Source organism: Neltuma alba, unplaced genomic scaffold, assembly GCF_004799145.2.
Source record: "Neltuma alba isolate B1F8T4 unplaced genomic scaffold, ASM479914v2 tig00010614_pilon, whole genome shotgun sequence".
NCBI classification, from domain to species: domain Eukaryota; kingdom Viridiplantae; phylum Streptophyta; class Magnoliopsida; order Fabales; family Fabaceae; genus Neltuma; species Neltuma alba.
The window spans coordinates 567,777-593,162 of record NW_021635471.1 but is presented as its reverse complement, the minus strand read 5'-3'; the positions used below and the strand labels follow the sequence as shown (position 1 = coordinate 593,162).

The following is a 25,386-nucleotide window of genomic DNA, read 5'->3' as shown; positions in this document are numbered from 1 at the left end:
AAGGAGGAGGGGAAAGCAAAACAACCCGAGCTATATACCTATCCGTTGTTGTCCCGTTTGAAAATAAAACAAAATGTCTAGGGTAAACATTGGAATTCGTTAGAGACACGTGATTGTAGCCAATTTTTAGTATTGCACTGCACTGTATAATATTATATATATATATTTATATATCTCCATTTCAAACGAACTGAGTAAGTGAGACAAATATTGTAATTATAAATTACTAAATTATAATTAAGATATATTAAATATATTGGTTTCCCCATAAAGTTGTCACTTTTACTGCAGGTTGTCAAATTGTCCAACGTTGTGGGTACCAGATCAAAAAAAAATATATTTTAAAAAATATTCTTTTAAATCAAAATTTATATTCAAATCAATTTTATTTATTAATTTTTCCTTCATCACATTAAATCTCTAATTTTGGCTAAAATTATTTTTGAATAATATAAGGTTTTTCTGTTTTTCCTTAATTTTATTTTGTATTCTTGTAAATATTTATTTGTTTAATTTTTTTGTCATATTGGGAGAGAAGTCTAAGCAATTTAGATAACATTGGCATGAAAATTTTTTAATTAATTCAATAAATATATTATTGACTAAAAGTCTTTAATAAATGTTTGCAGCAAAAATATGTTTAAAATTTTTGAATTATACATTTAAATAATTTATATTATCTCTAAAGCTTACATCATTTATATTATATCATAAAAAAATGTGGATTTGAAATATGTAGTCTTAGCCGTTCAAATAAACTTAAAAATTAAGCTTCCCTAAATGCGATCTCAAAAAAATATATAAATTTTATAATATAACCAAAATTATTAAATTTTATAACATATGATATTAAAAATTTTGAAATTATATGTATTTGATTTTCTTTATAAATATAAATGTTTAAATCACTCTTATCTTAAATAGATGTATTTTGGACAAAATAAGAGTTTGAGAGTTAGACTTAATAGTCAACTATATATACAAATAAAATCTCAGAGGTTTATATGATATACATTTTAATTTTAAATAAGGTTTATATACTTTTTCAAAATAAAATGGAGGCTTATATAATTTAGATAAAATAGAGGAGTTTCAATGTATTTTACCCATTTTCTTAATTATCATAGCCATGAATTTTATGAGTTAAGGTTTCATTCAGCTGAAATATTTTTCTAGCTACACCCATGACATAATATACTTTAAGATACTAAATACACTTAAAAAAAATACTTAAAGTGCAGAATGAATCACTAAATAGTTTAAAATGCTGGACTATAATTTGTTTGTTTAAATAATATATTATACTATATCGATTGAAAACCACATTTTTAACCAGGAAAGATGAACAGGACCTAATAACTTATGGGTTGCCTGGATCCTAACAAAAACACTTTTAAAAAACACTTTTACATAAATCGAAATAAAACAAATTTTATATATTTATTTCATATGTCGTAAAATCACTTTTAAAATTATAATTTTATTTTCATCCAAATATTCAATTTTATCCAAACAAAAGGTTAAAGTGTGTCACCGTCACCATCACAATCACCAACCAACTTATCCTCTGTTTATTTATTCGCAGAACTTGTTTCAGAGTACCGGGAAAAAAAAAAGATTCAAAATAAAATAGTTTTATTTTATATATGTGTGAGAAAGAATTGGCGGGAGACTTATTGAAGAGAAAACAGTTTAAAAAAAAAAGGTTCAAGGTAATTTACATATGCACGAATAAAAGACTATTGAAAGCACTGGTAAAAATGATGGATTAGGTAATACCAAGCCTTCTCAAAATGAGTAAAATAAGAACGAAGAGAACTATTATATTATTGTTGTTGATGTCATCGTTTTTGGGTCTGAGTACACATAATATAATAGAAAATAATTTCAGTATCACATTGTTCAAGTGCGACAAATGTTGGCAAAAGAACGAAGAAGAAGAAGACTTGAGTGCGACGAACATCAATTTAGCGTTCATGTATAACGTTCGAGTCCATAGAAACAATATAGGTCACGATAATTTGGTTAACATAAAGTTCATCTTTTATATATATAACGATCTAAAATCATAGCCATATGCTTGTTCTTTTTAAAATATAAATTTTTTTTAAAAAACCATGACACTTTATTGGGAATTCCCAAGCAATAGTCTAAAGGACCCTAGAAATAATTAGAATATTGTGGAACACTCTGTGATGAGTGCCAAAACTAAAGGTACCTTCGCGTATTTCTGCGGTCATGTCTAAATCCAATGTAAATCTACCTACCCTCTTATATTTTACTAGTTATATCCCCAAAAATGAATGATTTGACAACTAAGAAGGTGTATGTTGTGGTTAAATTATTTGACGTTCAAACCATGTATATAATATTTGACATTTTCTAACTACTTAATGAACATCGGAATTTGTTAAAGACGTGAAGTTCAATACTGTATTACAACATGTCTGTCATATCTTAAATTTTTGGCCTAGAAGGTAAAAAATAAGCATGAATTAAGAAGGACACTAAGACTAGTTGAGTAGAGGTCTCAGAAATATGCAGTAAAGACAAAATTATTCGCAAGGACTAAATAACAAATTAAAAGTTTTTTTCTGGATCGAGAGTATAAATATTTTTAAATACTATGGGAGAGTTTCAATGGCCAAAATGAAAGGGAGTAGAGACCTAAATATAAAAGAAGCAAGTTTCAATTTAGGAAAAAGCATAGTAGACAAATCATATAATGATTAAAAGTTAAGGGAACTTAAATAAATATTATGAAATGATGGACCTATAAATTATTTTTTGAGACCCTTGAGATGTTTGAAGAAGGCTGCATGAATGACGAGTCATATAGGGCTAAAAATGCAATCTTTGAAAGTTGAATCTTAATTGTAATTATGAAAAATTTAACCAAAAATTCAGGATAACTATGAAAATCCAGGAATAATAGGAAAAAGGTTCCTAAGTGGAAGATTGAAATGGACCTCAAAGACACGATTTAGTAAAGAATGGGAAAATTATGAAAAGTAATTATAGTTAGCAAACAAGTAATAATCATTATTTAGGGGGATAAATGGCAAGATTATCAAATAGCATTAGATGTAAGGTCAAAAGTGAAAGATTGAAATTCATCTCAAAAGCAGCGTGGGGTTGAGTTGCTAAGTTACCTATGGTTATTATGAAAAGGGTATTCTTCATGTAGTGGGTAGTCAAATCGGACAAGTCTTGAAGTTTGATATGAATACAATGAGTAGATCTAAGGGCAGGTTTGCTAGAATCTATGTCAACCTGGACTTGTAGAAACCGCTTCCACCTTGCATCCTTGTCAATAGTAAGGAGGACTCCACCTAATATGTTTTAATTGTGGCAAGTATGGCCATAACAAGGAACATTGTTCAGAGGCAAGGAGGTATAGGGAAGAAGGGGAAACAAACAAAGGAAGTGATGCAGATGTCTCCAAGGTGACCGAAGAACTGAATTATGGTGTTTGGATGGTGGTGCAGCGACCATGGCAAGGGAGGAGAGAAGCTAGCTTGGAACGGAAAGGGAGGGATTTATGGAATGAGAATCGTGATAATCATGCTCACAAATCAAGCTCGAGATTCTCAGCGCTGGAAATCATTCCATTTGACGATCCGAAGGAAAAGTCCACGCTTGGTGCCATTAATGAGGTAACAACTATGAATCAGTTTAAGGATAATTTAAGGGGGCTAAGTAAGGGAAGCAAGTCGAAAATAGAGGGTGGGTCAACTAGAGCTACATGTATCATCTCGGTGGGGCCCAAGAAACAAACAATAAGTCTAATGGAGACTTATACTCGTGTTAAGGAGAAATTGGGCCTAGAAAGCCCAGGTAGCAAAGTTCTGATGCCTTCTGGGTTGAGGTAGATGGATATAGACATTGACGCTGGGCCCCATGTTGTTGGATCTCCTATTGAGAGTTCTAACCCTCAGAAGCTTCTTTTAACAGACAAGAAGAAGGTAAACCCAAATTTGCTGGATCCGGGTTCAACTCAACAGGTCCACTTCTTGGTTTGAATGAACCCATTGTCACAGGCAGAAGAGGACGAGAGGAGCAGTGTAATAGTTGAAGCGCCGGTTCTGCATGAGGATGGGTCCAGCTAGTGCTAGGTGGACCAAATCTATTTTTATTAATTAATTAATGATTAATATGCTTATTTGGAATTCCCGTGGTTCGGGAAAGCATCACTTTGCGCAGTTGATTATTAAGCTTTGTCGACGATACAGTCTCCAGTTTCTTGCCATTTTGGAACCTAGACAAAAAGGTGAGAAAGCTACAAGTCTTGCATGCCGTACTGGTTTTGATGAGGTTGTTGTGGTGAAGTGTGACGGTTTCAATGGGGGAATATGGTGCTTTTGGATGCAGGAGGTCAACTTTAAAGTTAAAATTAAGCAAGACCAGATTTTGCATGGGACGATGAATGAAGGCTCGACTGATGCGTGGGACCTCTCAGTTGTGTGTGGGAGCCCTACGGGAAGCAAACGACGTCTTTTATGGACTTACCTTTCTAATATTGCGGACCAAGGGGTGTAAAACTGGTGCATTTGCGGGGACTTTAATGCAACCTTGAGGCAGGAAGAGAGAATTTCGACTTCAAAAAAATTGTGTATGCTTGATAAGGAGTTCTGTAACTGGTTCTTAAATCAAAACGTGGTTGATGTTAATTTCTTCGGTCCTAAGTTCACGTGGTCTAGAGGGGGAAGCTCAAGCAGAATAGATAGGGTGCTGGCTAGTCCCAGTTGGTTAGCCACCTTTGATAATGCTTCGGTAACTCATTTGCCTTGCTATGGTTCAGATCACACTCCCTTGTTGATACGTATGAGGACTTATAAGAGGGAAGAAAGGAAAGACAAACCGTTCAGGTTCTTTGCCCCGTGGATTACTCATGAGTCATTTCCTGAATGTGTCAAGAATTCATGGTTGAGCAACAGCGAGTGGAACGAGAATGTGGCTCGTTTCACAAAGAATGCCAAGGAATGGAACAAGTCTGTTTTTGGGGATCTAAACAGGAGAAAAAGAGACCTTATGCACAGAATGGAAATGATTAATAAGGCTCCGCCTCCTATTGACCCATAGGCTACCATAGATAGACAGAAAGTGTGGGATGAGTTTGAGAAAATTCTTATGGAGGAGGAACTTATGTGGCTGCAACGATCTTGCTGCAATTGGTACACCGATGGAGATAGAAATACACGGTTTTTTCATGCAATAACGAATGCCAGAAGGAGAAGGAATAAAGTGGAAGCTTTAAAGAACGAAAATAGTGAATGGATTTATGAATCTAAGGAAATAATGCAAATAGGTACGGCCTTTTTTGCGGAGCTATATACAGATGAAGATGCTGATAGTGCCGAGTTATCCTTTGAAAAAGGCTTCCCTTTAGTTAATAATGGGATCTTGGTGGCGCTTGGGAAGGAGATTAGTGGTTTCGAGGTGAAGCAAGCTCTTTTTTTCCATGGGACCACTTAAAGCGCCAGGGTCAAATGGACTAAATCCTCTTTTCTTTCAGACCCAATGAGATACAGTTGGCCCGATGGTGATCGACATGGTTTGAAAGATGTTTCTGTTTCCATCTGAGATTAAAGGTGTGAATGGGACAAATATTATTTTGATCTCGAAAACAGAACACCCTGAAATGATTCGGGATTTTAGACCAATCATCTTGTGCAATGTGATATATAAAATTTTGACTAAAATTATTGCTACTAGATTTAGGAGATTTATGCCATCTCTTATCTCTCCTAATCAATGTAGTTTTGTTCCTGGAAGGCAGGGTGTGGATAACATTGTTTTGGCTCAGGAAATATTTCATTCTATGAGACTCAAGAAAGGACGTAAGGGCTTTATGACTATTAAGATAGATTTGGAGAAATCTTATGACAGGATTCGGTGGTCCTTTGTTTCACAGTGCTTAGCTGAGATTGGTATTCCTGCTCACATCCAGAAAATCATAGAAACTTGCCTTTATTCGGCTGAAATGAAGTTAGTTTGGAGTGGGAAACAAGGGAAGAACTTTAGCCCAACTCGGGGTATTAGACAAGGAGATTCTTTATCCCCGTATCTTTTTGTTCTTGTTATGGAGAAACTTGCTCATCTCATACAAGCAGAGGTGAAGAATAATAATTGATTACCTTTCTGTCTCAGCAAACATAGCACACTGGTCTCTCATTTATTTTTTGCAGATGATCTAATTTTATTTGCAGAGGCTTTGTTGGAACAAGAAGGGCTTATTAAAGCATGTCTGGATGATTTTTGTGCTGTTTCGGGTGAAAAGGTTAACTGTCGCAAATCTCGGATTTTCTTCTCTGGGAATGTTAATCACAATCGGGCAAATGAGATCAGTGCTTTCTTGGGTTTTACACTCACGGCTGACCTCGGGAAATATCTCGACATGCCTATTCATCACAAACGGGTGTCTAAAGCTACTTATCAATTTATCTTAGATAAGATGGATTCTAGATTGAGCAATTGGAAGTCGAAGTCGTTATCCTTTGCGGCTCGGTCAACTTTGGTTTCTTCAGTCATGCAGGCGTTGCCTTCCTATGCAATGCAGTTAGTTTCTTTACCAACATCGATTTGTGAAGATATTGATAAAAAATGCCGCAAATTCCTGTGGGGAGGTGTGTCCACTGAGAAGAAAGTGCATTTGGTCTCTCGGGATAAAGTGTGTATGAAGAAAGAGGAGGGTGGCTTGGGTTTGAGATTGGCTAAACTTCAAAATAATGCTGCCATGATGAAGCTTGGCTGGGCCTTGATCAAGAAACGAGACACCTTGTGGGTAAAGTTTATGCGGGAGAAATACCGTTGCGGAGATGATCTGTTACCGAAAACTGATTTGACACGTACAGGGTCAAGTACATGGAAGGGGATTAAGAAGTGTTGGGGTTCAGTTGTCTCCGGTTTGAGATGGTTTGTAGGGGATGGACGTTCTATTAAGTTTTGGAAGGATAATTGGTGCCCTAATATTGAAAACCTCTTTGACGTTGTCTTACAAGAAATACCAGATTATCAACAAGAATGGACGGTCTCTGAGTTTTTAGACGATAATGGGGATTGGAAGCAAGATTTTCTTTCCGCTCATCTGCCGAGTCATGTAGTGCTTACTATATCTAGAGTCCTTGTGGACATCTCGGCTAAAGACAAACCAACGTGGAGGTGGTCTTCTTCTGGGGATTTTATGACAAGATCGGCTTATGACAGTATTCGTCTGCATGGGGATCGCAACTTACAATGGCTATGGAAGAATGTTTGGAGACTTCGGATTCCCCAGCGATGTAGATCCTTTCTATGGCTATGCTCTCAGGACCGCATTTTGACGAACGCGATCCGTTATCGTAGGAACATGCGTCTATCGCCTTCTTGCGCGAACTGCACCCAAGTTGATGAAACTACACTTCATGCTTTGAGAGACTGTTCCGTAGCCTTGAATGTCTGGTCAAGAGTGGTTCCAACCACTCAGGAGTGGGTGTCATGGAATGTTTGTCAATACTTTGAAGTTCTTGGGATGCGCTGGAGTGTGGTTTTTGGACTTATGTGTCGTCAGATCTGGCTTGCTAGGAATTTACGGAACTTCGAGAATATTGTGGAAGAACCTGAGATTCTTATTGCCAAAGTACGAGCCTGTGCACAGTGGGGTTGCAACCAGATTCAGAGCACTAGGACCAGCTTGGGTCCTCGTGATTGTTGGGTTCCTCCCTCGGTCGGCATTGTTAAGATCAACGTTGATGGCACGTCTGTGCAAGGGGGTATGGGTTCAGCTTGTGGCGGTGTAGTGTGAGATCACGGTGGCCAAGTCCTTGGTGGCTTCTTGTTTAACATTGGAGGCGGAAGTAGCTTCCAGGCAGAAGCTTGGGGCGTTCTATGCGGGATGAAACTAGCATGGGATAAGGGCTACAGGGATATCGTAGTCGAGACGGATTGCTTGGAGTTAGTTGAAATGGTTCATGCTAGTGGCTTGGCTGCTAGTGAGGATGATGAGATCTTAGAGGAAATAGTGCGCATGATGAATTGGGATTGGCATATCAGCCTTACATGGTGTTGCAGAGAGGGTAATATCGTTGCAGCCGTGCTAGCAAAGGAGGCGTTGAAGCAGATGCGTGGATTTACGTACTTTTCTAATCCTCCTGCTTGTGTACTCGACACTATTAGGAAGGATGCTTCGCGATTGATATAGCTTTGTCTTGTAGTAAGTTTTTCCCATCAAAAAAAGAGTTTGGTGGAAGATCCAACATAAATTATTTCTCAATATGATAGCTCTCTGGAGCAATGTCATTATCCCTATAAAAGTAGGAGGATATAAGCTCCTTAGTCCTGACAATACAATCTGTAATTCTCACACACAATAGTACGAAAAAAAAAATTGCCAAGGTATTTACAGCCATAAGATACCTAATCACAAGTACCATTCTTCTCACAACTCACTAGTATTACTGTTCACAGCCAATCAACAAACTATTCATGTTTAATCCGCGCAGCCAATAAAATCCATGTTTGATATAGAGCTCTCCGCACCATTTTTCATTTAACTCCTTAGCATATAGTTTCTATTTCCCCTCATGCATTATCTCGAACAATACTTAAGTCAAATTTTCCAATACATATATCCATATGTTCTATTTTTAAATGTTATCATTAAACTATAAACTTGTATTAAAAAATGGGACACATAATCACGTGTGACTGAAAACTTAATATAACAGATATAAAAGACTTGATGTATTTTTAGTCTTATGCTTGATTCTTTAGTTTCTATATATATATATCATGTAATATGCCTTCCTATTTTCTTCAAATTTCATTTCCCCACTTACTCTTCATTTTCATATTCATTTTCAATCACGTGTTAATACTTGCACTGTGCTAAAGGTCTCCACTTATACTCACATTAATTTGTTTGAATAAAAGTCAGATATGATTCCAATTTGAGGTTCATATAACGACATGAATTTAGGCTAGAGACAAAATGCTGAGTGATAGAGAAATGGAGATAACATGTGATCAAGTTTTTCCTGACCATTTACACATAATTGAATATGGGTGCGTGTGTGTCTGCAATAGAAAGAGATTCCATTGTTGCCAACGAGAAGGAGATCCCATTAAAAGGTTTACAGTGCAAAACGAAAATCGAGGTAAAAAGCAGACAAAATGAAAGAAACAACAAAGCAAACATGGGCAAAACAAAATAAACGGTCCATTATCACGAATCTCTAGTTTATCAGCATTTGAAGATGCATTTTCAAAGAAACTTCTTCAATCCCAATTTTCTGAACATAGCCATCAACATTGACCATGACCATGCATCACAGTTTCTTCACTTTCATATTAAAAACCTATCTTTCAAGAAAATAAAAAGTAATGGTGGTCTGAGTATCTCCGTAATTTTAATCAATATGCTTCTATCAAATTTGAATCACAACCAAGTAGCCTAACCAAACCATTCAGCTGTAGAAAGCAATTAATAATGTATATAGAATCTAATAAGTTAATCGCATTTTCCATTCCCTCGTCAAAATACTGATCATTCACTTTCCTTTACATTCTTTGCCACTCACTCCCTTAATTAGCTGCTTGCTTCACGCTTCAGGTTGCAGGCTGGAAAATGGCAATGACGAGAGGCGGCGGCTCACCACGATCTGGCGGAGGAGATCTGTGTGCATGTGGTTTCGGCTTGTTACTCATTTTAGGTTTAACTGCATTGTGCCTTTGGTTAAGCCTGCGACCCAACGAACCCAAATGCTCCGTCGCAGCCTTCATTGTTCCTGAACTGAACAAAACCTCAAATGCAACTACCAACTCTGCCATAATCTTCACGGTCGACTTTGATAAGGGAAACAAGGAATCTGGGATTCGATACGCCAACGTCAACTTCACTGCCGGTGTTTTTCTCGATCGGAGTAGCACCAATCCGATTGGTTGCTCCACCATTGCCGGGTTCTATCAGGGGCGCAAGAAGAATGCGAAGAAGTGGAGCTCTGTTGAAACACACGACGGAGCACTTAACCGGACGGCGAAAATGGACAGGAAAGCATACTTCCGGCTGAATTTTACGACGTCAGTGAAGTACAAGATAATGTTGTTTTACACAGCACGACACAAATTATGGGGAGCGGCTAACGTCGCCGTCAATGATGCCGGCTTGAAAGATGAGAAAGATGATATCAGACTCGGACACTCCCTTCCAGTAATTGTGTCCGGCGCAACCCAGCTCGCGGCCGGTTGCCATCTCATGCTTCTGGTTCTGGGTCTTCTTGTCCATTTTGTACCTTTAGGTTTTTTTTTTCTCTAGCATTGCTTTTTTTTCCCCAAACTATGATTCCGTTTTTGTCTCAGAGAAAGTAATCATGTTTGTTAGGACATTTGACGCAGCTTTGGATTTGGATTCTAAGTCAGTTTATAAGATTTTCTTTCAAACCGTAATTATTGTGGAAGAAGGTTATCTTCATTTTGGTTCCTTTCTATTTTCTTTCACTTTCCATCTCAATCATTAAATTGTATTTTAAATGGTTCATGTTTGATATTTTATAAAATTATGAATAAAATGTTTCATTTTGGTTCCTTTCTATTTTCTTTCACTTTCCATCTCAATCATTAAATTGTATTTTAAATGGTTCATGTTTGATATTTTATAAAATTATGAATAAAATGTTAAATTCAAATTGTAATATTAACAGTGAATATGAGAAGTGAATAGAAATAAGAAGACAGGAAGTGGAGATACCATTTTCCCAATTATTGTTTGGGCCTCTCCGAATTATATTTATATATTTTAATTGTTGTTGTTATATTTCTTCCCGGTTTTTTATGAAAAATAATGATTTTTTATTTGGGGCATTAAAAAACCTACTTCCCCTTAAACATAGGAGCTGGAAATGGATTATTTTAATCGTAAATATACTATCGCAATCATATTTATCTTCAAAATATATAAGGTTTTCCAAATATTTCTATTAATTACACATAGCAGAAAAATTAACTAATTTCTTACAATAATTAATTTAACTAATTTTTTTAATATCTATAATTTAGTTATCTAGCTTTTATATTAAAAACTAAAGTAAAATCTGAGATCAATTATTAAAAGCAAGCAACTAATCATTGAATTAGAGTATTTGTTGAAGATTATTTTATTGGGAAAATGACACTAAAATACCACTTGAATTCCAAAAAGACAAATAAGGCACCTGAATAAGCAAAATGACAAAGAAGGCATCAGGTACCAATCTGGAATTTTGATTTTTAGCCTAAAGACTGAATTGCCTTTATTGTGTTTGAAAACTGAGGAGATAGAGAAAAGTAGAAATCGCCTCCTCCCAGCGAAAGCAATTCCCCCCACTCGGCAAAAGAGAAACTGCCCCCACTTGGTGAAACCAATCCATCTACTCGGTGAAACTAATCCCTCCCCTCAGTGAAACCGAATCCCTCTACTCGATGAAACCAATCCCTCCACTCCACGAAACCGAACCCCCTCCGGTTGACGAAACTAAATCCTTCGCATCACCATTCTGTAGAGATTATTGATTTGGTGGGTTTTGGTTTTGGGAAAGAGGATTTGTAGTGAGAGAGGGAGTGAACTGAAGTGGAAATCAGAAAACAATGGCAAGCAATTACGTAACGTAACTATTGTCATATGCTTGCTGGTTTTTGGTAAATCCTATTACGTGAATGGTAAATTTCACTATACATGTAGTTAATTATGAATTTTACAAAATACATATTGTGATTTACAACTTTTGTAGTGAAAGTGACTACTTTGTTAATGGGTTTTGCAACCTGTTTTCAGGAGATAAACAACTTGTTTGTAAAAACTAATAAAATTTCACATTAAATTTGACAAAACGTATAGTGGGATTTACAACTTCCGTAGTAAAAATGACCACTTATTGAATGGGTTTTGTAACTTGTTTTCAAGGGATGGGCAGTATTTCTAAAAACTAATAAAATTTCTTGCTAAATTTGACAAAATACATAGTGAGATTTACAACTTTCGTAGTGAAAATGATCACTTCTTCAATGGGTTTTGTAACATGTTTTCAAGGGATTGGCAACTTGTTTCTAAAAACTAATAAAATTTCATGCTGAATTTTACAAAACATAGAATGATATTTACAACTTTTATAGTGAAAATTACCACTTCTTAAATGAGTTTTGCAACCTCTTTTCAAGGGATTGGCAATTTGTTTCTAAAAACTAATAAAATTTCATGCTGAATTTTACAAAACATAGAGTGATATTTACAACTTTTATAGTGAAAATTACCACTTCTTAAATGAGTTTTGCAACTTCTTTTCAAGGGATTGGCAACTTGTTTCTAAAGACCAATAAAATTCCATGCTGAATTTTACAAAACATAGAGTGATATTTACAACTTTTGTAGTGAAAATTACCACTTCTTAAATGAGTTTTGCAATCTCTTTTCAGGGGATGAGCAACTTGTTTCTAAAAATCAACAAAATTTGACGCTGAATTATATAAAACACACAGTGATATTTACAACTTTTATAGTGAAAATGACCACTTCTTAAATGGCTTTTGCAACCAGTTAATTCAACGTGACTACAAAAGTTGTCACTTTTATTAGTTTTTACAAACAAGTTGTTTATCTCCTGAAAACAGGTTGCAAAACCCATTAACAAAGTAGTCACTTTCACTACAAAAGTTGTAAATCACAATATGTATTTTGTAAAATTCATAATTAACTACATGTATAGTGAAATTTACCATTCACGTAATGGAATTTACCAAAAACCAGCAGACATATGACAGCAGTTACGTTACGTAATTGCTTGCCATTGTTTTCTGATTTCCGCTTCGGTTCACTCCCTCTCTCACTACAAATCCTCTTTCCTACAACCAAAACCCACCAAATCAACAATCTCTACAGAATGGTGATGCGAAGGAGCAAGATAATAGCATTTTCAACATTATTCTTTCCTTCTTCCCGTATTTCATCAGCGTCGGTCTTCCTCTCTCCTTTCTCTCACCGTGTCGGTCTTCCTCTCACTTTCAGCGTCGGTCTTCCAGCATTTCATCAGGGCATTTTGGTCTTTTGGCCGAAAATATGAATTCCAGATTGGTACCCAGTGTCCTATTTGTCATTTTGCTTATTCAGGTGCCTTATTTGTCTTTTTTGGAATTCAAGTAGTATTTTATTGTCATTTTCCCTATTTTATTTTTAACATATTTATTGATCCAATTAACTTTAACGGTATTTTTTAATAAAAAAAAGTGAAGGATTATCTATTTAGAATTTTCAAATACTGAGAGCACTCAATAATGCACTAAATTATCTCAAGGCTTCGTTTGGTTTCGCTGATGCTTAGCCTGCGAAAGAGCGGAAAAAAGACTGTTTCCTCCGTTGAATCCGTCTGATTGGCTGAGCCGAGGACAGCAATTTTCGATGCCCAAAATACCCTTTTGGAGAGGAAAAAGATGAGAAAGAAGAACTGAAATGTTTTTTGTTTCTCTCTCTAATTTGTTTCATACAATTGAGTATCATAAATTCAATTTAGTCAAAATGCTCTCTTTCTTTGTAAACAAGATGCTTTTTTACCCCACTCTTTATGCTATACAAGATAAAAGTGTAAAAAGACTTTTGCTGATTCACTCACCACGCCTCACTTGTACTGGATTCACTTTCTTGATATCCATGCTTGAGACTTCAGAGACCCAATAATCCATATGAATTATGAGACTACTTGGGCTACATCTGAAGATTGGGTCCAATAATTTGTCGGCGGCCATCTGCCACTGCACACCCATATTGATCACCGATCAAACTAGCTTGGCAATTGAAGAACGAAAGCAACAAGCTCTGGGTGGATGTTCTCAAGCAGAAGTATGTTCAGCCTAGAAAGGATGGAAAATGGGCATCCAGAGCTGGAGATTCAACACTATAGCATTTTATTTGTCAACCGCATGAAACTCTTGAAAAAGGCACCTGCTGGCAGTTGCGTGATGGGCTAACCGTTAATTACATTTTTCAATGCTGATGGAGCTGTTCATTTGTCCTCCAATAAAGCTGCTTGCAGAGGGGTCATGAGAAATAGCAATGGCCAATGGACTGCGGGCTTCTCAAAATTTTTGGCAATATGTACTGCTATAGAAGCTGAGGAATGGGCGATTTTGATGGAAATGAGGACAGCTTGGGACCTCGGCTTCCGCAACATTATTATAGAGTCTGATTCAAAGGAGTTGATTGATAGATTTAACCATCCTCATCCAGATCTGACATGTGTATCTTCAGTTTGGAAATTGATAAGCGATGTGAGAAGCAAGAATTGGAATCTACAGGCCCATTATATACCCAGAGAGGCAAACAGAGTTGCCCATAGACTTGCAAAGAGAGGCCTCAATAACATGGACGGCTTCCTTTTTTTAGACACGGTCCCAGATTCACTGCGGATCCTTGTTCATGAAGATAGTTTGGGATTTCCATCCCCACCTTGTAATTTTTGAGTTTACGGGCTAAGCCCTCTATTATAAAAAAAAAAAAAAATTGATGGCCACGAGAACTGAAAGAATATAGAAGAGGATGTATGCATGTATGTAATAATTTTTTATAAACTTTAGTGCACAATATTTAAACAAAACATGAAATAAGGCATAGAACCACATTTCCACGGCTACAAGGTGCAATTTCTATTATTCGAAGCCTGGTCCAAGAAAATGCTTCACTAATTACGAGTGCAATGCCCAGTCATAACAAAACTCATAACAAAGGTACAGGACACAACAATCAAAACCCGGTATTACACGAAGCTGTAAGTTTACATGACTACTTGACGATAGAAAATATGGTTTGAAGAAATGTGAGAACGAGGAGTAAACATGCAGCAACAGAAGCAGCAAATTGCCAAGGTGTATTACAATAATCATGTCATAGGTTTGCCTTCCACTGGTGCCAACGACTTATACAATACCTATTCAAATCTTTGCAAGTCTTGATATAGTGAGTGCTGAAGGGCGAATAAACGACATTGTCTGAAAGACCATTAAATAATGTGGCAACGTTTTTCGTATCACCTAAATAGTTCCTAACTATTTTCCAGCGAACGAGGAGATCCACATCCTTTTCTATGTCTATTAGCCAATCCAACAAAATAGCATAATTAGTAATGTAAGCATTTTTAGGATAATGACATGGTTCTAATGCTATCATGTTACGAAACAAAAGTTCAGTGTTATCATCCACCACAATAAGTGGAATTTCAAGAATATGTCCTGAAAATTTCACGTCCAATAAGCATTTGCTCTCACAATCCTTCAACGTTACGTCTTCTTCTTCCAATGCATTCGCATTGTATGAAAGAATAGGACTTCCATCCTCTGGGACTTGCTTCCACTCATCCTCAACCTCTGGGTTTGGCTTCCTTTCAGACGTTTTTCTTTTCAAGCAAAACCATCTAAGAAGATATTTCACGTCCAATAAGCATTTTTTCTCACAATCCTTCAACGTTACGCCTGCTTCTTCCAATGCATTCGCATTGTATAAAAGAATATGACTTCCATCCTCTGGGACTTGCTTCCACTCAACCTCTGGGTTTGGCTTCCTTTCAGACGTTTTTCTTTTCAAGCAAACCATCTAAGAAGATCAGAAAAATGCTTTGGATTTGGCTTCCTTTCAGATGTTTTTTTTTCCCAGTAAAACAATCTAAGGAGATCTGTAAAATGATTTATCCCAGCAATAGAATGAGGATCTAATTGTCGTCTGTTGTGAGACCTAAAATACGCATGAGTGAGCTCAAGAATACCGCGACGGTCATGGGACAAAGCTTCATTGAACAGCTCTTCAATAACAAAGAATGGAAGTTGATTCTCCAGTAAAAGTAGATCCAGAAGTATAGAATCCGCTAACCATGGCTGTGACAATTTAGCATCATTGCGTAACTCATCAATCGACATGCTGAAGAGTTCAATGATGAAGACGGCATCCATTAATGTCAGTTTCACAAGTTCTTTTTCAGTAAGGTTTAAGGTCTCTGAATAAGAAGCACGGACTCATGGCTCTAACTTTTGTACAAATTCAACCAATTTGCAACAACTTGACTTGGTTCTTTGCATAAATCTTTTCAACAATATATGTTTATGCCTTTGCATGTCCTGCAGCCCCTCATTGCGACAATGAAAGGGGCCAAAGGAAACAACTTTTGGAGTGTAAGCATTTTGTTTAAGATCACGGAGCTTACTGGGCACCCTGTAGATACAACGATGCTGTGACAAACGACCATCTCCGCAATCTTGAATAAGTTCTTCTATGTCTTTAGTTACCTCCAGTCGTGAAGCACTCATTTGGGGAGTACTAGTGCCAATCTAAACAAAATAAGGCAAAAAGAGTGTAATAATTGAGGAATGAAAAAGAAGCAACCTTAAAAGTAAGGAAAAAGAAACAGAAGAGTGGTAAAGGAAGCACACGGTTTGTTGAGCGCTCACAGAAGAAACCGGCGGGTGAATGTCAGAATCTTGAGCAATCATTTGTGGAGCACAACCCTGAATCTAAACAAAACAGGGCTAAAAGAGTGTATTAATTGAGGAATGAAACAAAAGCAATCTTAAAAATAGTAAGCAAGAAGAAATTGAACAGAGGTAAAGGATGCATATACCGTTTGTGGAGCACTACTCATTAGTGGTGCAGCAGTCGACAAGTCCTCCATGAGATGTGGCTCAATCTAAACAAAATAAGGCTAAAAATACTGTAATAATTGAGGAATGAAACAGATCGAAGCAACCTTAAAAATAGCAAGCAAAAAGGAAGTAAAGAAAGTAAGAAATGCTTTCAAAATCGGATGCATAATAGCATAGGATGCATAGTTGGAGGCTCTGCTCATTGATTTCTGGAGCAATCGTGTCTTTATGAGAACAAGTGCTAATCTAAACAAAATAAGGCTGAAAGAGTGTGGTAATTGAGGAATGAAAAAGAAGCAACCTTAAAAGTAAGGAAAAAGAAACTAAAGAGTGGTAAAGGAAGCGTACGGTTTGTTGAGCACTCTCAGAAACCATAAAGTCTTCAATACTCATGTCGTCAGAATATTGAGCAGCACAAGTTTGATTCTAAACAAAATAAGGCAAAAAGAGTGTAGAAACTGAGGAATGAAACCAAAGCAACCTTGAAAATAGTAAGTAAAAAGAAAATTGAAGTGGTAAAGGAAGCATACGGTTTGTTGAGCACTCACAGGAATATTCATCGCCGGGTGAATGTCGACAGAATATTGATCAGTCATTTGTGGAGCACAAGTGTCAATCTAAACAAAATAAGCCTAAAAGAGTGTAATAATTGAGGAATGAAATAGAAGCAACGTTAAAAATAGTAAGCAAAAAGAATTGAACAGAGGTAAAAGATGCATATACCACTTGTGAAGGACTACTCGTTAGTGGTGCAGCAGTCGACGATGTCCCTATCTCCATGATATATGGATCAATCTAAACAAAATGAGGCCAAAAAATTTGTAATAATTGAGGAATGAAACAGATCGAAGCAACATTAAAAATAGCAAGCAAAAAGGAAGAAGAGAAAATAAGAAAAGCCTTCGAAATTGAACAAGCAGTAGTAAAGGATGCATATTTGGAAGGCTTGCTCCTCGATTTCTGGAGCAATCGTATCTTGAGAACAAGTGCTTATCTAAACAAAATAAAAGCTAAAAAAGTGTAATAATTGAGGAATGAGACAGATCGAAGCTATTAGAGTAACAATACAAGAGCCCAAGCCCATCACTGATAAAAGATGATATGGTCCATTATAATATTCTGGATAGTTCTCTAGGGCTACATGTCCACTAGCTCCTTTCTTTTTCTCACTTGTATCACCTACGCACATTTGACTATATATACACTGCACTGTATAGCAATCAGATCAATGGAATACAATATTTAGAATGCTATATTTTATTGTTTTCTTGCTATGACTATTCTCACTGCTATGCTAGGACTCTATACCTTCTTTATGGTATCAGAGCCATAGCCTCTACATCATGTTGGAAAGCGCGTCCACAGGGAGCTCTCTTGAGAGCTCTTCAACAAATGCAACTTTAAATTCTTTTCCCACTTTATCTTCTACCTGCTCTCCGTCTCATTTTCTTTACATTAAGTTGACCAATGATAATTATGAAATCTGGAAAGCTTAGATTATTCCGTATTTACATGGGCAACAACTATTTTCTTTGCTTGATGGCTCTTCTGTAGCACCAGTTAAATTTTTATCTGATGATTCTGTCAATCCTGCTTACATGAAGTGGTTCCAACAAGATCAATTTGTGCTTTCAGTCTTAATTTCTTCCCTCTCAGAGCCTCTTATTGGGCAAGTTATTAAAAACAAGATTGCCAGATCCATGTGGTTAGCTCTTGAACGATTATTTGCTGATAAATCTCATGCAAGGCTTTTACATCTGCACAATCAACTCAATAATCTTAAGAAAGGGACGGAATCTATATCTGAATACTATAAGAAGGCTGTTATGATTGCTGAATCTTTGAGTACTGCTGGCAAACCTGTGGATGACATTGATTTCATTAATTGTGTTCTTAATGGACTTGGTTCTAATTTTGAAGCAATTGTTGCCTCTCTTACTACACGAACTGGAACTCTGTCTCCTGAAGAAGTTTTGAGTTATTTATTGATTCATGAAGCCATAATTCCATCTCTACATACTTTGTCTGAAATTACTGCTAACTTGAATGCTAGAATTACTACTCATGATCAATATCAACAAAATTTTAGAAGTTCTTACAGGGGAAGAGGACGTACTGGTAGATCTGGAGGCTACAGAGGTTACAGAGGTCGGTCCTATAGAGGACGAGGTGGCGGATGCAGCTATCATGAGGATGAGAGATATTGTCATTATTGCGATAGATATGGTCACACGGCTCAAATGTGCTACTACAAGCCAGCTCCTCCACTTGCTTCATTTGCTCAAGCAAACTATTCCACTTATTCCTCGGTCCCTGATAGTGCGTGGTATTTTGACACTAGTGCTACAAATCACATGACCTCTGATATGTCCAATCTCAATCTTCATTCTGAGCCATATAGAGGAAACGCATCGATGCACAACAGTGATGGTTCCGCCATGTCCATAGCCAACCAAGGTTCATGTCAATATTCTATCTCTTCCCGTAACTATTTTCTTTCTAACCTTCTTCATATTCCCTCTATTTCCAAGAACTTATTTTCTGTTGCACGTTTCTGTCAAGACAATTCTGTCTATTTTAAATTTTACTCCTCTCATTTTCTTATAAAGGATCTTCACACAAAGTGTCTTCTTCTTCAAGGACCCACTAAGAATTTTCTTTATCCCTCACTTGTTCAATCTCCTCAAGCCAGTTTTGGAGTCAAAACATCAGTCGATCAATGGCACGCCAGGCTTGGACACCTAGCTTCTAGGATTGTGGGTTGAGTGCTTTCTCAATATTCACTTCCAAGTTATCCATCTCAGTCTATATCATGTCCAGCGTGTAATAAATCAAAGAGTCATGTTCTTCCCCACCCCTCTTCTCCTCATCATTCCCCTATCCGCTTTTTCTTGTTTTTAGTGATGTTTGGGGCCCTACTCCTGTGATGTCCTTATCTAGATTTTGTTACTATGTATCGTTTGTTGATGATTTTACAAGGTTCACCTGGTTCTTTCCTCTTAAAGCTAAGTCTGATGTATCTCATGTTTTTCTTTTGTTCTAGAAACAAGTAGAAAATCTTTTTAATACTAAAATTAAATTTCTTCAAACTGACGGTGGTGGAGAGTTTCAAGCTCTTCATAAAATTTACAAAATTTTGGTATAATTCATCGAATCACCTGCCCATATTCACATCCTCAAAATGGTTCTGTTGAGCATAAACATAGGCACATCATTGAATCTAGACTTGTACTTCTTCACCACGCGTCTTTACCATATCAATTTTGGGCTCATGCCTTTTCCTCAGCAGTTTATTTAATTAATCGGTTGCCATCTGCCACTCTTAATAACAAATCACCTTATGAGTTGTTATTTCATCATCCTCCTGATTATTCCTTTTTAAAAGTTTTTGGTTGCTCTTGTTGGCCTCACCTACGTCCTTACACTCATAATAAGCTGGAACCCAGGTCTACTCATTGTATTTTCATTGGGTGTGCTACTGATCATCTTGGTTACTTATGTTTTGAGCCCAAAACTGATAAAATTTTTGTTTCTCGTAATGTTAAATTTATTGAACAGGAATTTCCAGCCCATATCTTCTTTCCTCAGCCCACTTCTCAACCCAACATTTTGTCTCCACATGCTCTTTTGCCTATTGTCACTACTCCAAGTTCAGGTCCACTATCACGACCCACTTCTATTATCCCACCTAACCCCCACTCTACTGCCCAACCCGATATCCCATATTCCCCTTCCTCTTCAGATCAGAATCATGATGTCCTTTCTTCTCCAATGGCGAACTCTCCTGACTCCCCTGATCCTTCGCCGTCTTCTACTTCTTTGCCCTCTACTCAGCCTTACCGTATGGTCACTCGTGCTTAGACTCACTCCCTTAAACCAAAACAGTTTACGGATGGAACCATCCACTGGCCTCCACATGCACTGGTATCGTCAGTAGTCACGCCTCCCGATGCACCCACCTCTGTTACTGAGGCTCTAAAATACCCCGGGTGGCGTACTGCAATGGAAGCCGAGCTACAAGCCTTACTCTCCAACAAAACATGGCGGTTGGTCCCTCCCTCTCCTTCTCAAAATGTTGTCGGTTGTAAATGGGTTCTCCAAAAAAGTTTAAAGCTGATGGTAGTTTGGACAAGTAAAAAGCTCGTTTGGTTGCCAAAGGTTTTCATCAAGCTTCAGGTATTGATTATCACGAAACTTTTTCTCCTGTGCTTAAACCTGCAACCATTCGATTACTTCTCTCTCTGGCTGTATCCTTTGGGTGGTCTATTTCGTCAAATTGATATACAAAATGCCTTCTTACATGGTGATATAGATGAAGATGTGTACATGACTCAGCCTCCTGGGTTTCTAAATGCTAAGTTTCCTGATTATGTGTGTAAATTGCAACGTTCCATTTACGGTCTTAAGCAGGCACCTCATGCTTGGTTTTCTAAATTAAGTCATTGTCTTACTCGGTTGGGTTTTGTCTCTTCAAAGGCTGATACATCCCTTTTTACCAAGCGAGATTCCTTCTCTGTCCTTTATATTTTGATTTATGTGGATGATATCTTGGTGATTGGTTCTGATTCTGCTGCTATTCACGATTTAATTGCTACTTTAAACTCTTACTTTCCTGTCAAAGACCTTGGTCAACTTAGCTACTTTCTTGGGATTGAATGTCACTTCTCCTCATCTGGGTTGTATTTGTCTTAGCGTAAATATATTTATGATCTTTTAACCAAGACTGGTATGCATCGCTGTAATCATGAGGAAACACCTATGTCCACTAAGTCAAAATTATCTGCTTTTGAAGGATCTGTTGTTGAGAATGGGGAATTTTATAGGAGTGTGGTTGGTAGTTTACAATACCTATCCTTTACCAGACCAGACATTTCATATGTAGTAAACAAGGTGTGCCAATTTCTTCATCAGCCTCGTGATACTCACTGGAAGGCAGTTAAGCGGATTCTTTGGTATCTATCTAATACTATTGATCATGCTCTTGTTATTCATAAATGCTCTCCTTCATCTCTTGTTGCATTTACTGAAATTGAATCCCCTGAGAATCTGCTTGCTTATTCTGATGCTTATTGGGGGGGGCAATATAGATGACAGAAGGTCTACAGGGGGATATTGTGTATTTTATGATCCAAATTTAATTTCTTGGAGCTCTAGAAAACAACCAACTGTTGCTGATCATCCACCAAAGCAGAGTACAAGGCTCTTGCTCTTGCTACCTGTGATTTAATTTGGTTACAGACTTTATTAGCCCAAGCCCATCACTAATAAAAGATGATATGGTCCATTATAATATCCTGGATAGTTCTCTAGGGCTACGTGTCCACTAACTCCTTTCTTTTTCTCACCTGTATCACCTGCGCACATTTGACTATATATACACTGCACTGTACAGCAATCAGATCAATGAAATACAATATTCAGAATGCTATATTTTATTGTTTTCTTGCTATGACTATTCTCACTGCTATGCTAGGACTCTATACCTTCTTTAGAAGCAACCTAAAAAATACTCCTTCGGTCCTTAATATATGACTCAATTCTTGAGTTGGTTTTGGTCCTAAATATAAGACTCATTTGTCATATTTATTAATTTTCTCTAAATTATCTTTATAGATACTCCCTCAGCCACAATCAAGTAGAAGAGGGAGATAGGGTATTAAGAAAGATAATTATGATGTTTTAGGAAAAATGTGTCACTTTTCTTATAATTAACTAACTTACCTAACTTCCTTAATCTAATCAAATTAATTAAATGGGTCTTATATTAAGGATTGAAGGAGTGGTAAGCAAAAGGAAATCGAACAGGATGCATACTGTTTGTGGAGGAATCCCCAAGACATCCGAGTCTTTTGTTTCAGTATCTGTTACTTCCGACATCTAAACTTTGTTAGTCAAGAAACAACAGGAGAATGAAAGTAGATCTACTGTGCTCTGTGTTAAGAGTAAATATATAGATGGGAGGTGCGGCGCTGCGTATCTTAGCAAGTGGCTCTCACAACATTTAAATGACTTCCCAACAAAAATAAGTTAAGATGCGAATTTGCCCTGAAAGTTTTCACTTAAGAGTGTTGGGTATCTAGAATTTTTTTAGCTTAATATCATCCTAAAAGTTTTCAAATCATAGCAATGTCACCTTGGCCATTATCTAGATTAAGTTTGATCGTTAGTTGACCAAACTTGCTGAGTTGGTAGGTCTATGTGTTATCAATGTCATTTTCCTTTCGGAGTTAAGGTAGAAATTTGTCCCGAAAGTTTTTATTCAAGAACGATGGGTATCTGAAAGTAATTTCCAAATTGTAGTAATGTTGCCCAACTGTTGTCCATATTAAATTGCTTGACTTGATGAACATTTGGTAAGATATTGCTAAAAATATTGTAACTCGCAAGAGATTGAAGATCAATACCTCTGACGTAAAACCATTGGGAATATTGAATAAGACCCATACATTAGGTTATAATCCATTATCATTCTCTCCGTTCTGATCTGTAATTTATAATTTTTGCTAAACTTGATTGAAGAAACCGTTGTTGTAAAGAAGAAATAATAGGATTTCCCCAGAGAGGAGGATGAAGTGAATTTCGCAGTCTAAAAGTGGTAGAATTTTTGTTCAGTGTAACAACAAGAAGACCTGAATGAATCAGTGTTTATCAGTTTTCTTAGAGCAAATTCTATCACTACACATGCAAAACACTACCTATCAAAATGTTGCTCAGAATATCATAGTAAATCATTTAAATCCATTTCTTGGGGGAAAAAACAACTCTTGTATTATTTACTTCTTTTTATTATTAAATGTCAACTTCATAATTATTTTCTAACCAAGAAAATTTTCTCATCACTTCCTGATGAATACAATTAAAGAGGGGGGCAAAAAACAAAATCTTCAATAGAAGAACTTGAACTAACGTCTTTATTTGTCATTAAATTGAAATTTTTAAAATTATTAATTTATCTTTATAATCTAATTATCTACTCTCCCTCCCCCCTTCTCCAATTTGAAGAACTTGGACTAATTAAGGATTGTATTATTTAAATAAATAACTTTAAAATATTGTATTAAAATGTATGAAGTTTATAGAAAAATAAACATGCACGTATATTTTTTCACTTTCACTATAATAAAGTCCTATTTGATTAATTTTTTCCCCATATGTATGTGAAATATTATTTTACTCAACTCATGTATTTAAATTTGTAAAAAAATTACTAAATAAATAAGTTTTCATAACTAAAATATTTAAGATATGAGTAAAACTAGATGATTTCCAAATTCTACATATTCTTCTCTACTCAATGCCTATTTCTCTACTGAAGAAATTGAGTTCTCATCGAAATTTCACTCTCTGATCTCAACATGTTTATTCTCAAATTTAATTTTTTTAGAACAATTATCCAAACGGATTATCCGAATAATTATTATGTTGGTATCCGTAATTATTATGAATAATAACGTATTACTACAAATTTTATGTTATATATCCATAGGTTGATTTGAAAAGTTAAATGCACCCAATGTTTGATCTACAAATTAAATCTTACCTCCGTCACTTAATATAAGAACTGAATTACTAATTTGTGAATATTAAAAAATTAGTTAAATTCATTATGTATAACAAATGAGTATTGTCTTTTCTTAAATACCTTTGTTAATCATGTACATTAAAATAAAAACTTTTTAACGTGTGTAATTATCATGAGGACTACTTTAAAAAAAGAAAATAAAATAAAATAAAATAAAGGAAAAAAGACACTAAAATACCCTCAAAAATACTAAATGCAAATTAAGATGGGTGAATTTCAAAATCCCAAATTAGACCTCTTGTACTATTTTAAAATTTTAAAATATTATGAAATGACAACACTATTCTTATTCTCAGTGACTACTTTCATATAGTTATTGACTACTCTAATTTAACTATTGATTATTTTTGTTTTCAAGGTTCCAATGATTATTTTTATATAGCCATTAACTATAGAAGAGTAGTAAATAACTAAACAAAAAGTAGTCACTAGATCTCCAACAACACTTAATACATTATTTGAATTTTTGAAATAAAAGTAGTCAATAGTGAAACTAAAGTAGTCAATAGCTAAATAAGAGTAGTCACCAACATTTTAAAATAAAAATAGTCAGTACCTAAATAAGAGTAGTCATCAGAGTTTTAAAAACAAATGTAATCAATAGCTAAAACAGAGTAATCAATACATAAAAAAGAGTAATCAATGGAGCTCCGGCAACAAGTTACTGAAGTTCCACTGACAAGTCGCCAGAGCTACAGCAGCTGGCCACCAGCAGGGCCTCCGATGTCGGAACTCCGGCGACCGGAAACTGGCTAAGGGTACTGAGGTGGCCATATTTAAAAAAACAATAGTAAAGGGCATTTGTGTAATTTTATAAGATTTAAAATTTTTAAAATGATACAAGGGGTCTGAATTGAGATTTTAAAATTCATCTATACTGATTTGTTGTTTAACAGTTTCTAAGATATCTTATTATCTTTTTTTAAAATTAAAATCTTATATTTAAAATTAAATTAAATTTTTAATTAGTTTTTGTATTTATGACAGGAAAGTAGGTTGAAGTAAGCTGGGAGACCAATGATAGGTGTCTTCAATTCTCTTACGTCATCTTATCACCTCGTCCCTTCAGTCAGCAATTTTATTTTATCTTTAACCTTTTCGCTTATTATTATTAGTTTTTTTTGGCCCGAACCTTTTCGTTTATTGAATGCACGAGAACCACCAGTGCAAACAGCCAC

General features: G+C 36.0%; 1 protein-coding gene and 1 pseudogene across 4 annotated transcripts; both read right to left on the bottom strand.

The window, feature by feature from the left end:
* Window positions 1-14,881: 14,881 nt before the first annotated feature.
* Window positions 14,882-16,002, bottom strand: LOC114757634 (UPF0481 protein At3g47200-like; annotated as a pseudogene).
* On the bottom strand, window positions 15,930-17,670 carry LOC114757601 (uncharacterized). 4 transcript variants are annotated; one of them, XM_028946677.1, is made up of 6 exons: window positions 17,350-17,670; window positions 17,175-17,243; window positions 16,975-17,052; window positions 16,605-16,670; window positions 16,444-16,497; window positions 15,930-16,272 (listed from the first exon to the last, which is right to left on the bottom strand). In XM_028946677.1, exons 1-6 carry the CDS (start codon window positions 17,404-17,406, stop codon window positions 16,003-16,005), a joined length of 594 nt encoding a protein of 197 aa, XP_028802510.1. In that variant the 5' UTR covers window positions 17,407-17,670; the 3' UTR covers window positions 15,930-16,002. The 4 variants fall into 4 exon arrangements, with proteins under 4 accessions (XP_028802510.1, XP_028802511.1, XP_028802513.1 ...); XM_028946678.1 differs by having other exon boundaries at window positions 16,444-16,491; XM_028946680.1 differs by having other exon boundaries at window positions 17,175-17,258; window positions 17,350-17,422.
* Between the last annotated feature and the right edge of the window lie 7,716 nt (window positions 17,671-25,386).

Coding starts and splice junctions, on each gene's coding strand:
- LOC114757601 (XM_028946677.1), bottom strand. CDS start 17,406: ATGGAGATAGGGACATCGTCGACTGCTGCACCACTAACGAGTAGTCCT. Junction 17,244..17,349: donor CGAGTAGTCCTTCACAAGTG/GTATATGCATCT, acceptor TATTTTGTTTAG/ATTGACACTTGTGCTCCACA. Junction 16,671..16,974: donor CTGAGAGTGCTCAACAAACC/GTACGCTTCCTT, acceptor TATTTTGTTTAG/ATTGAGCCACATCTCATGGA.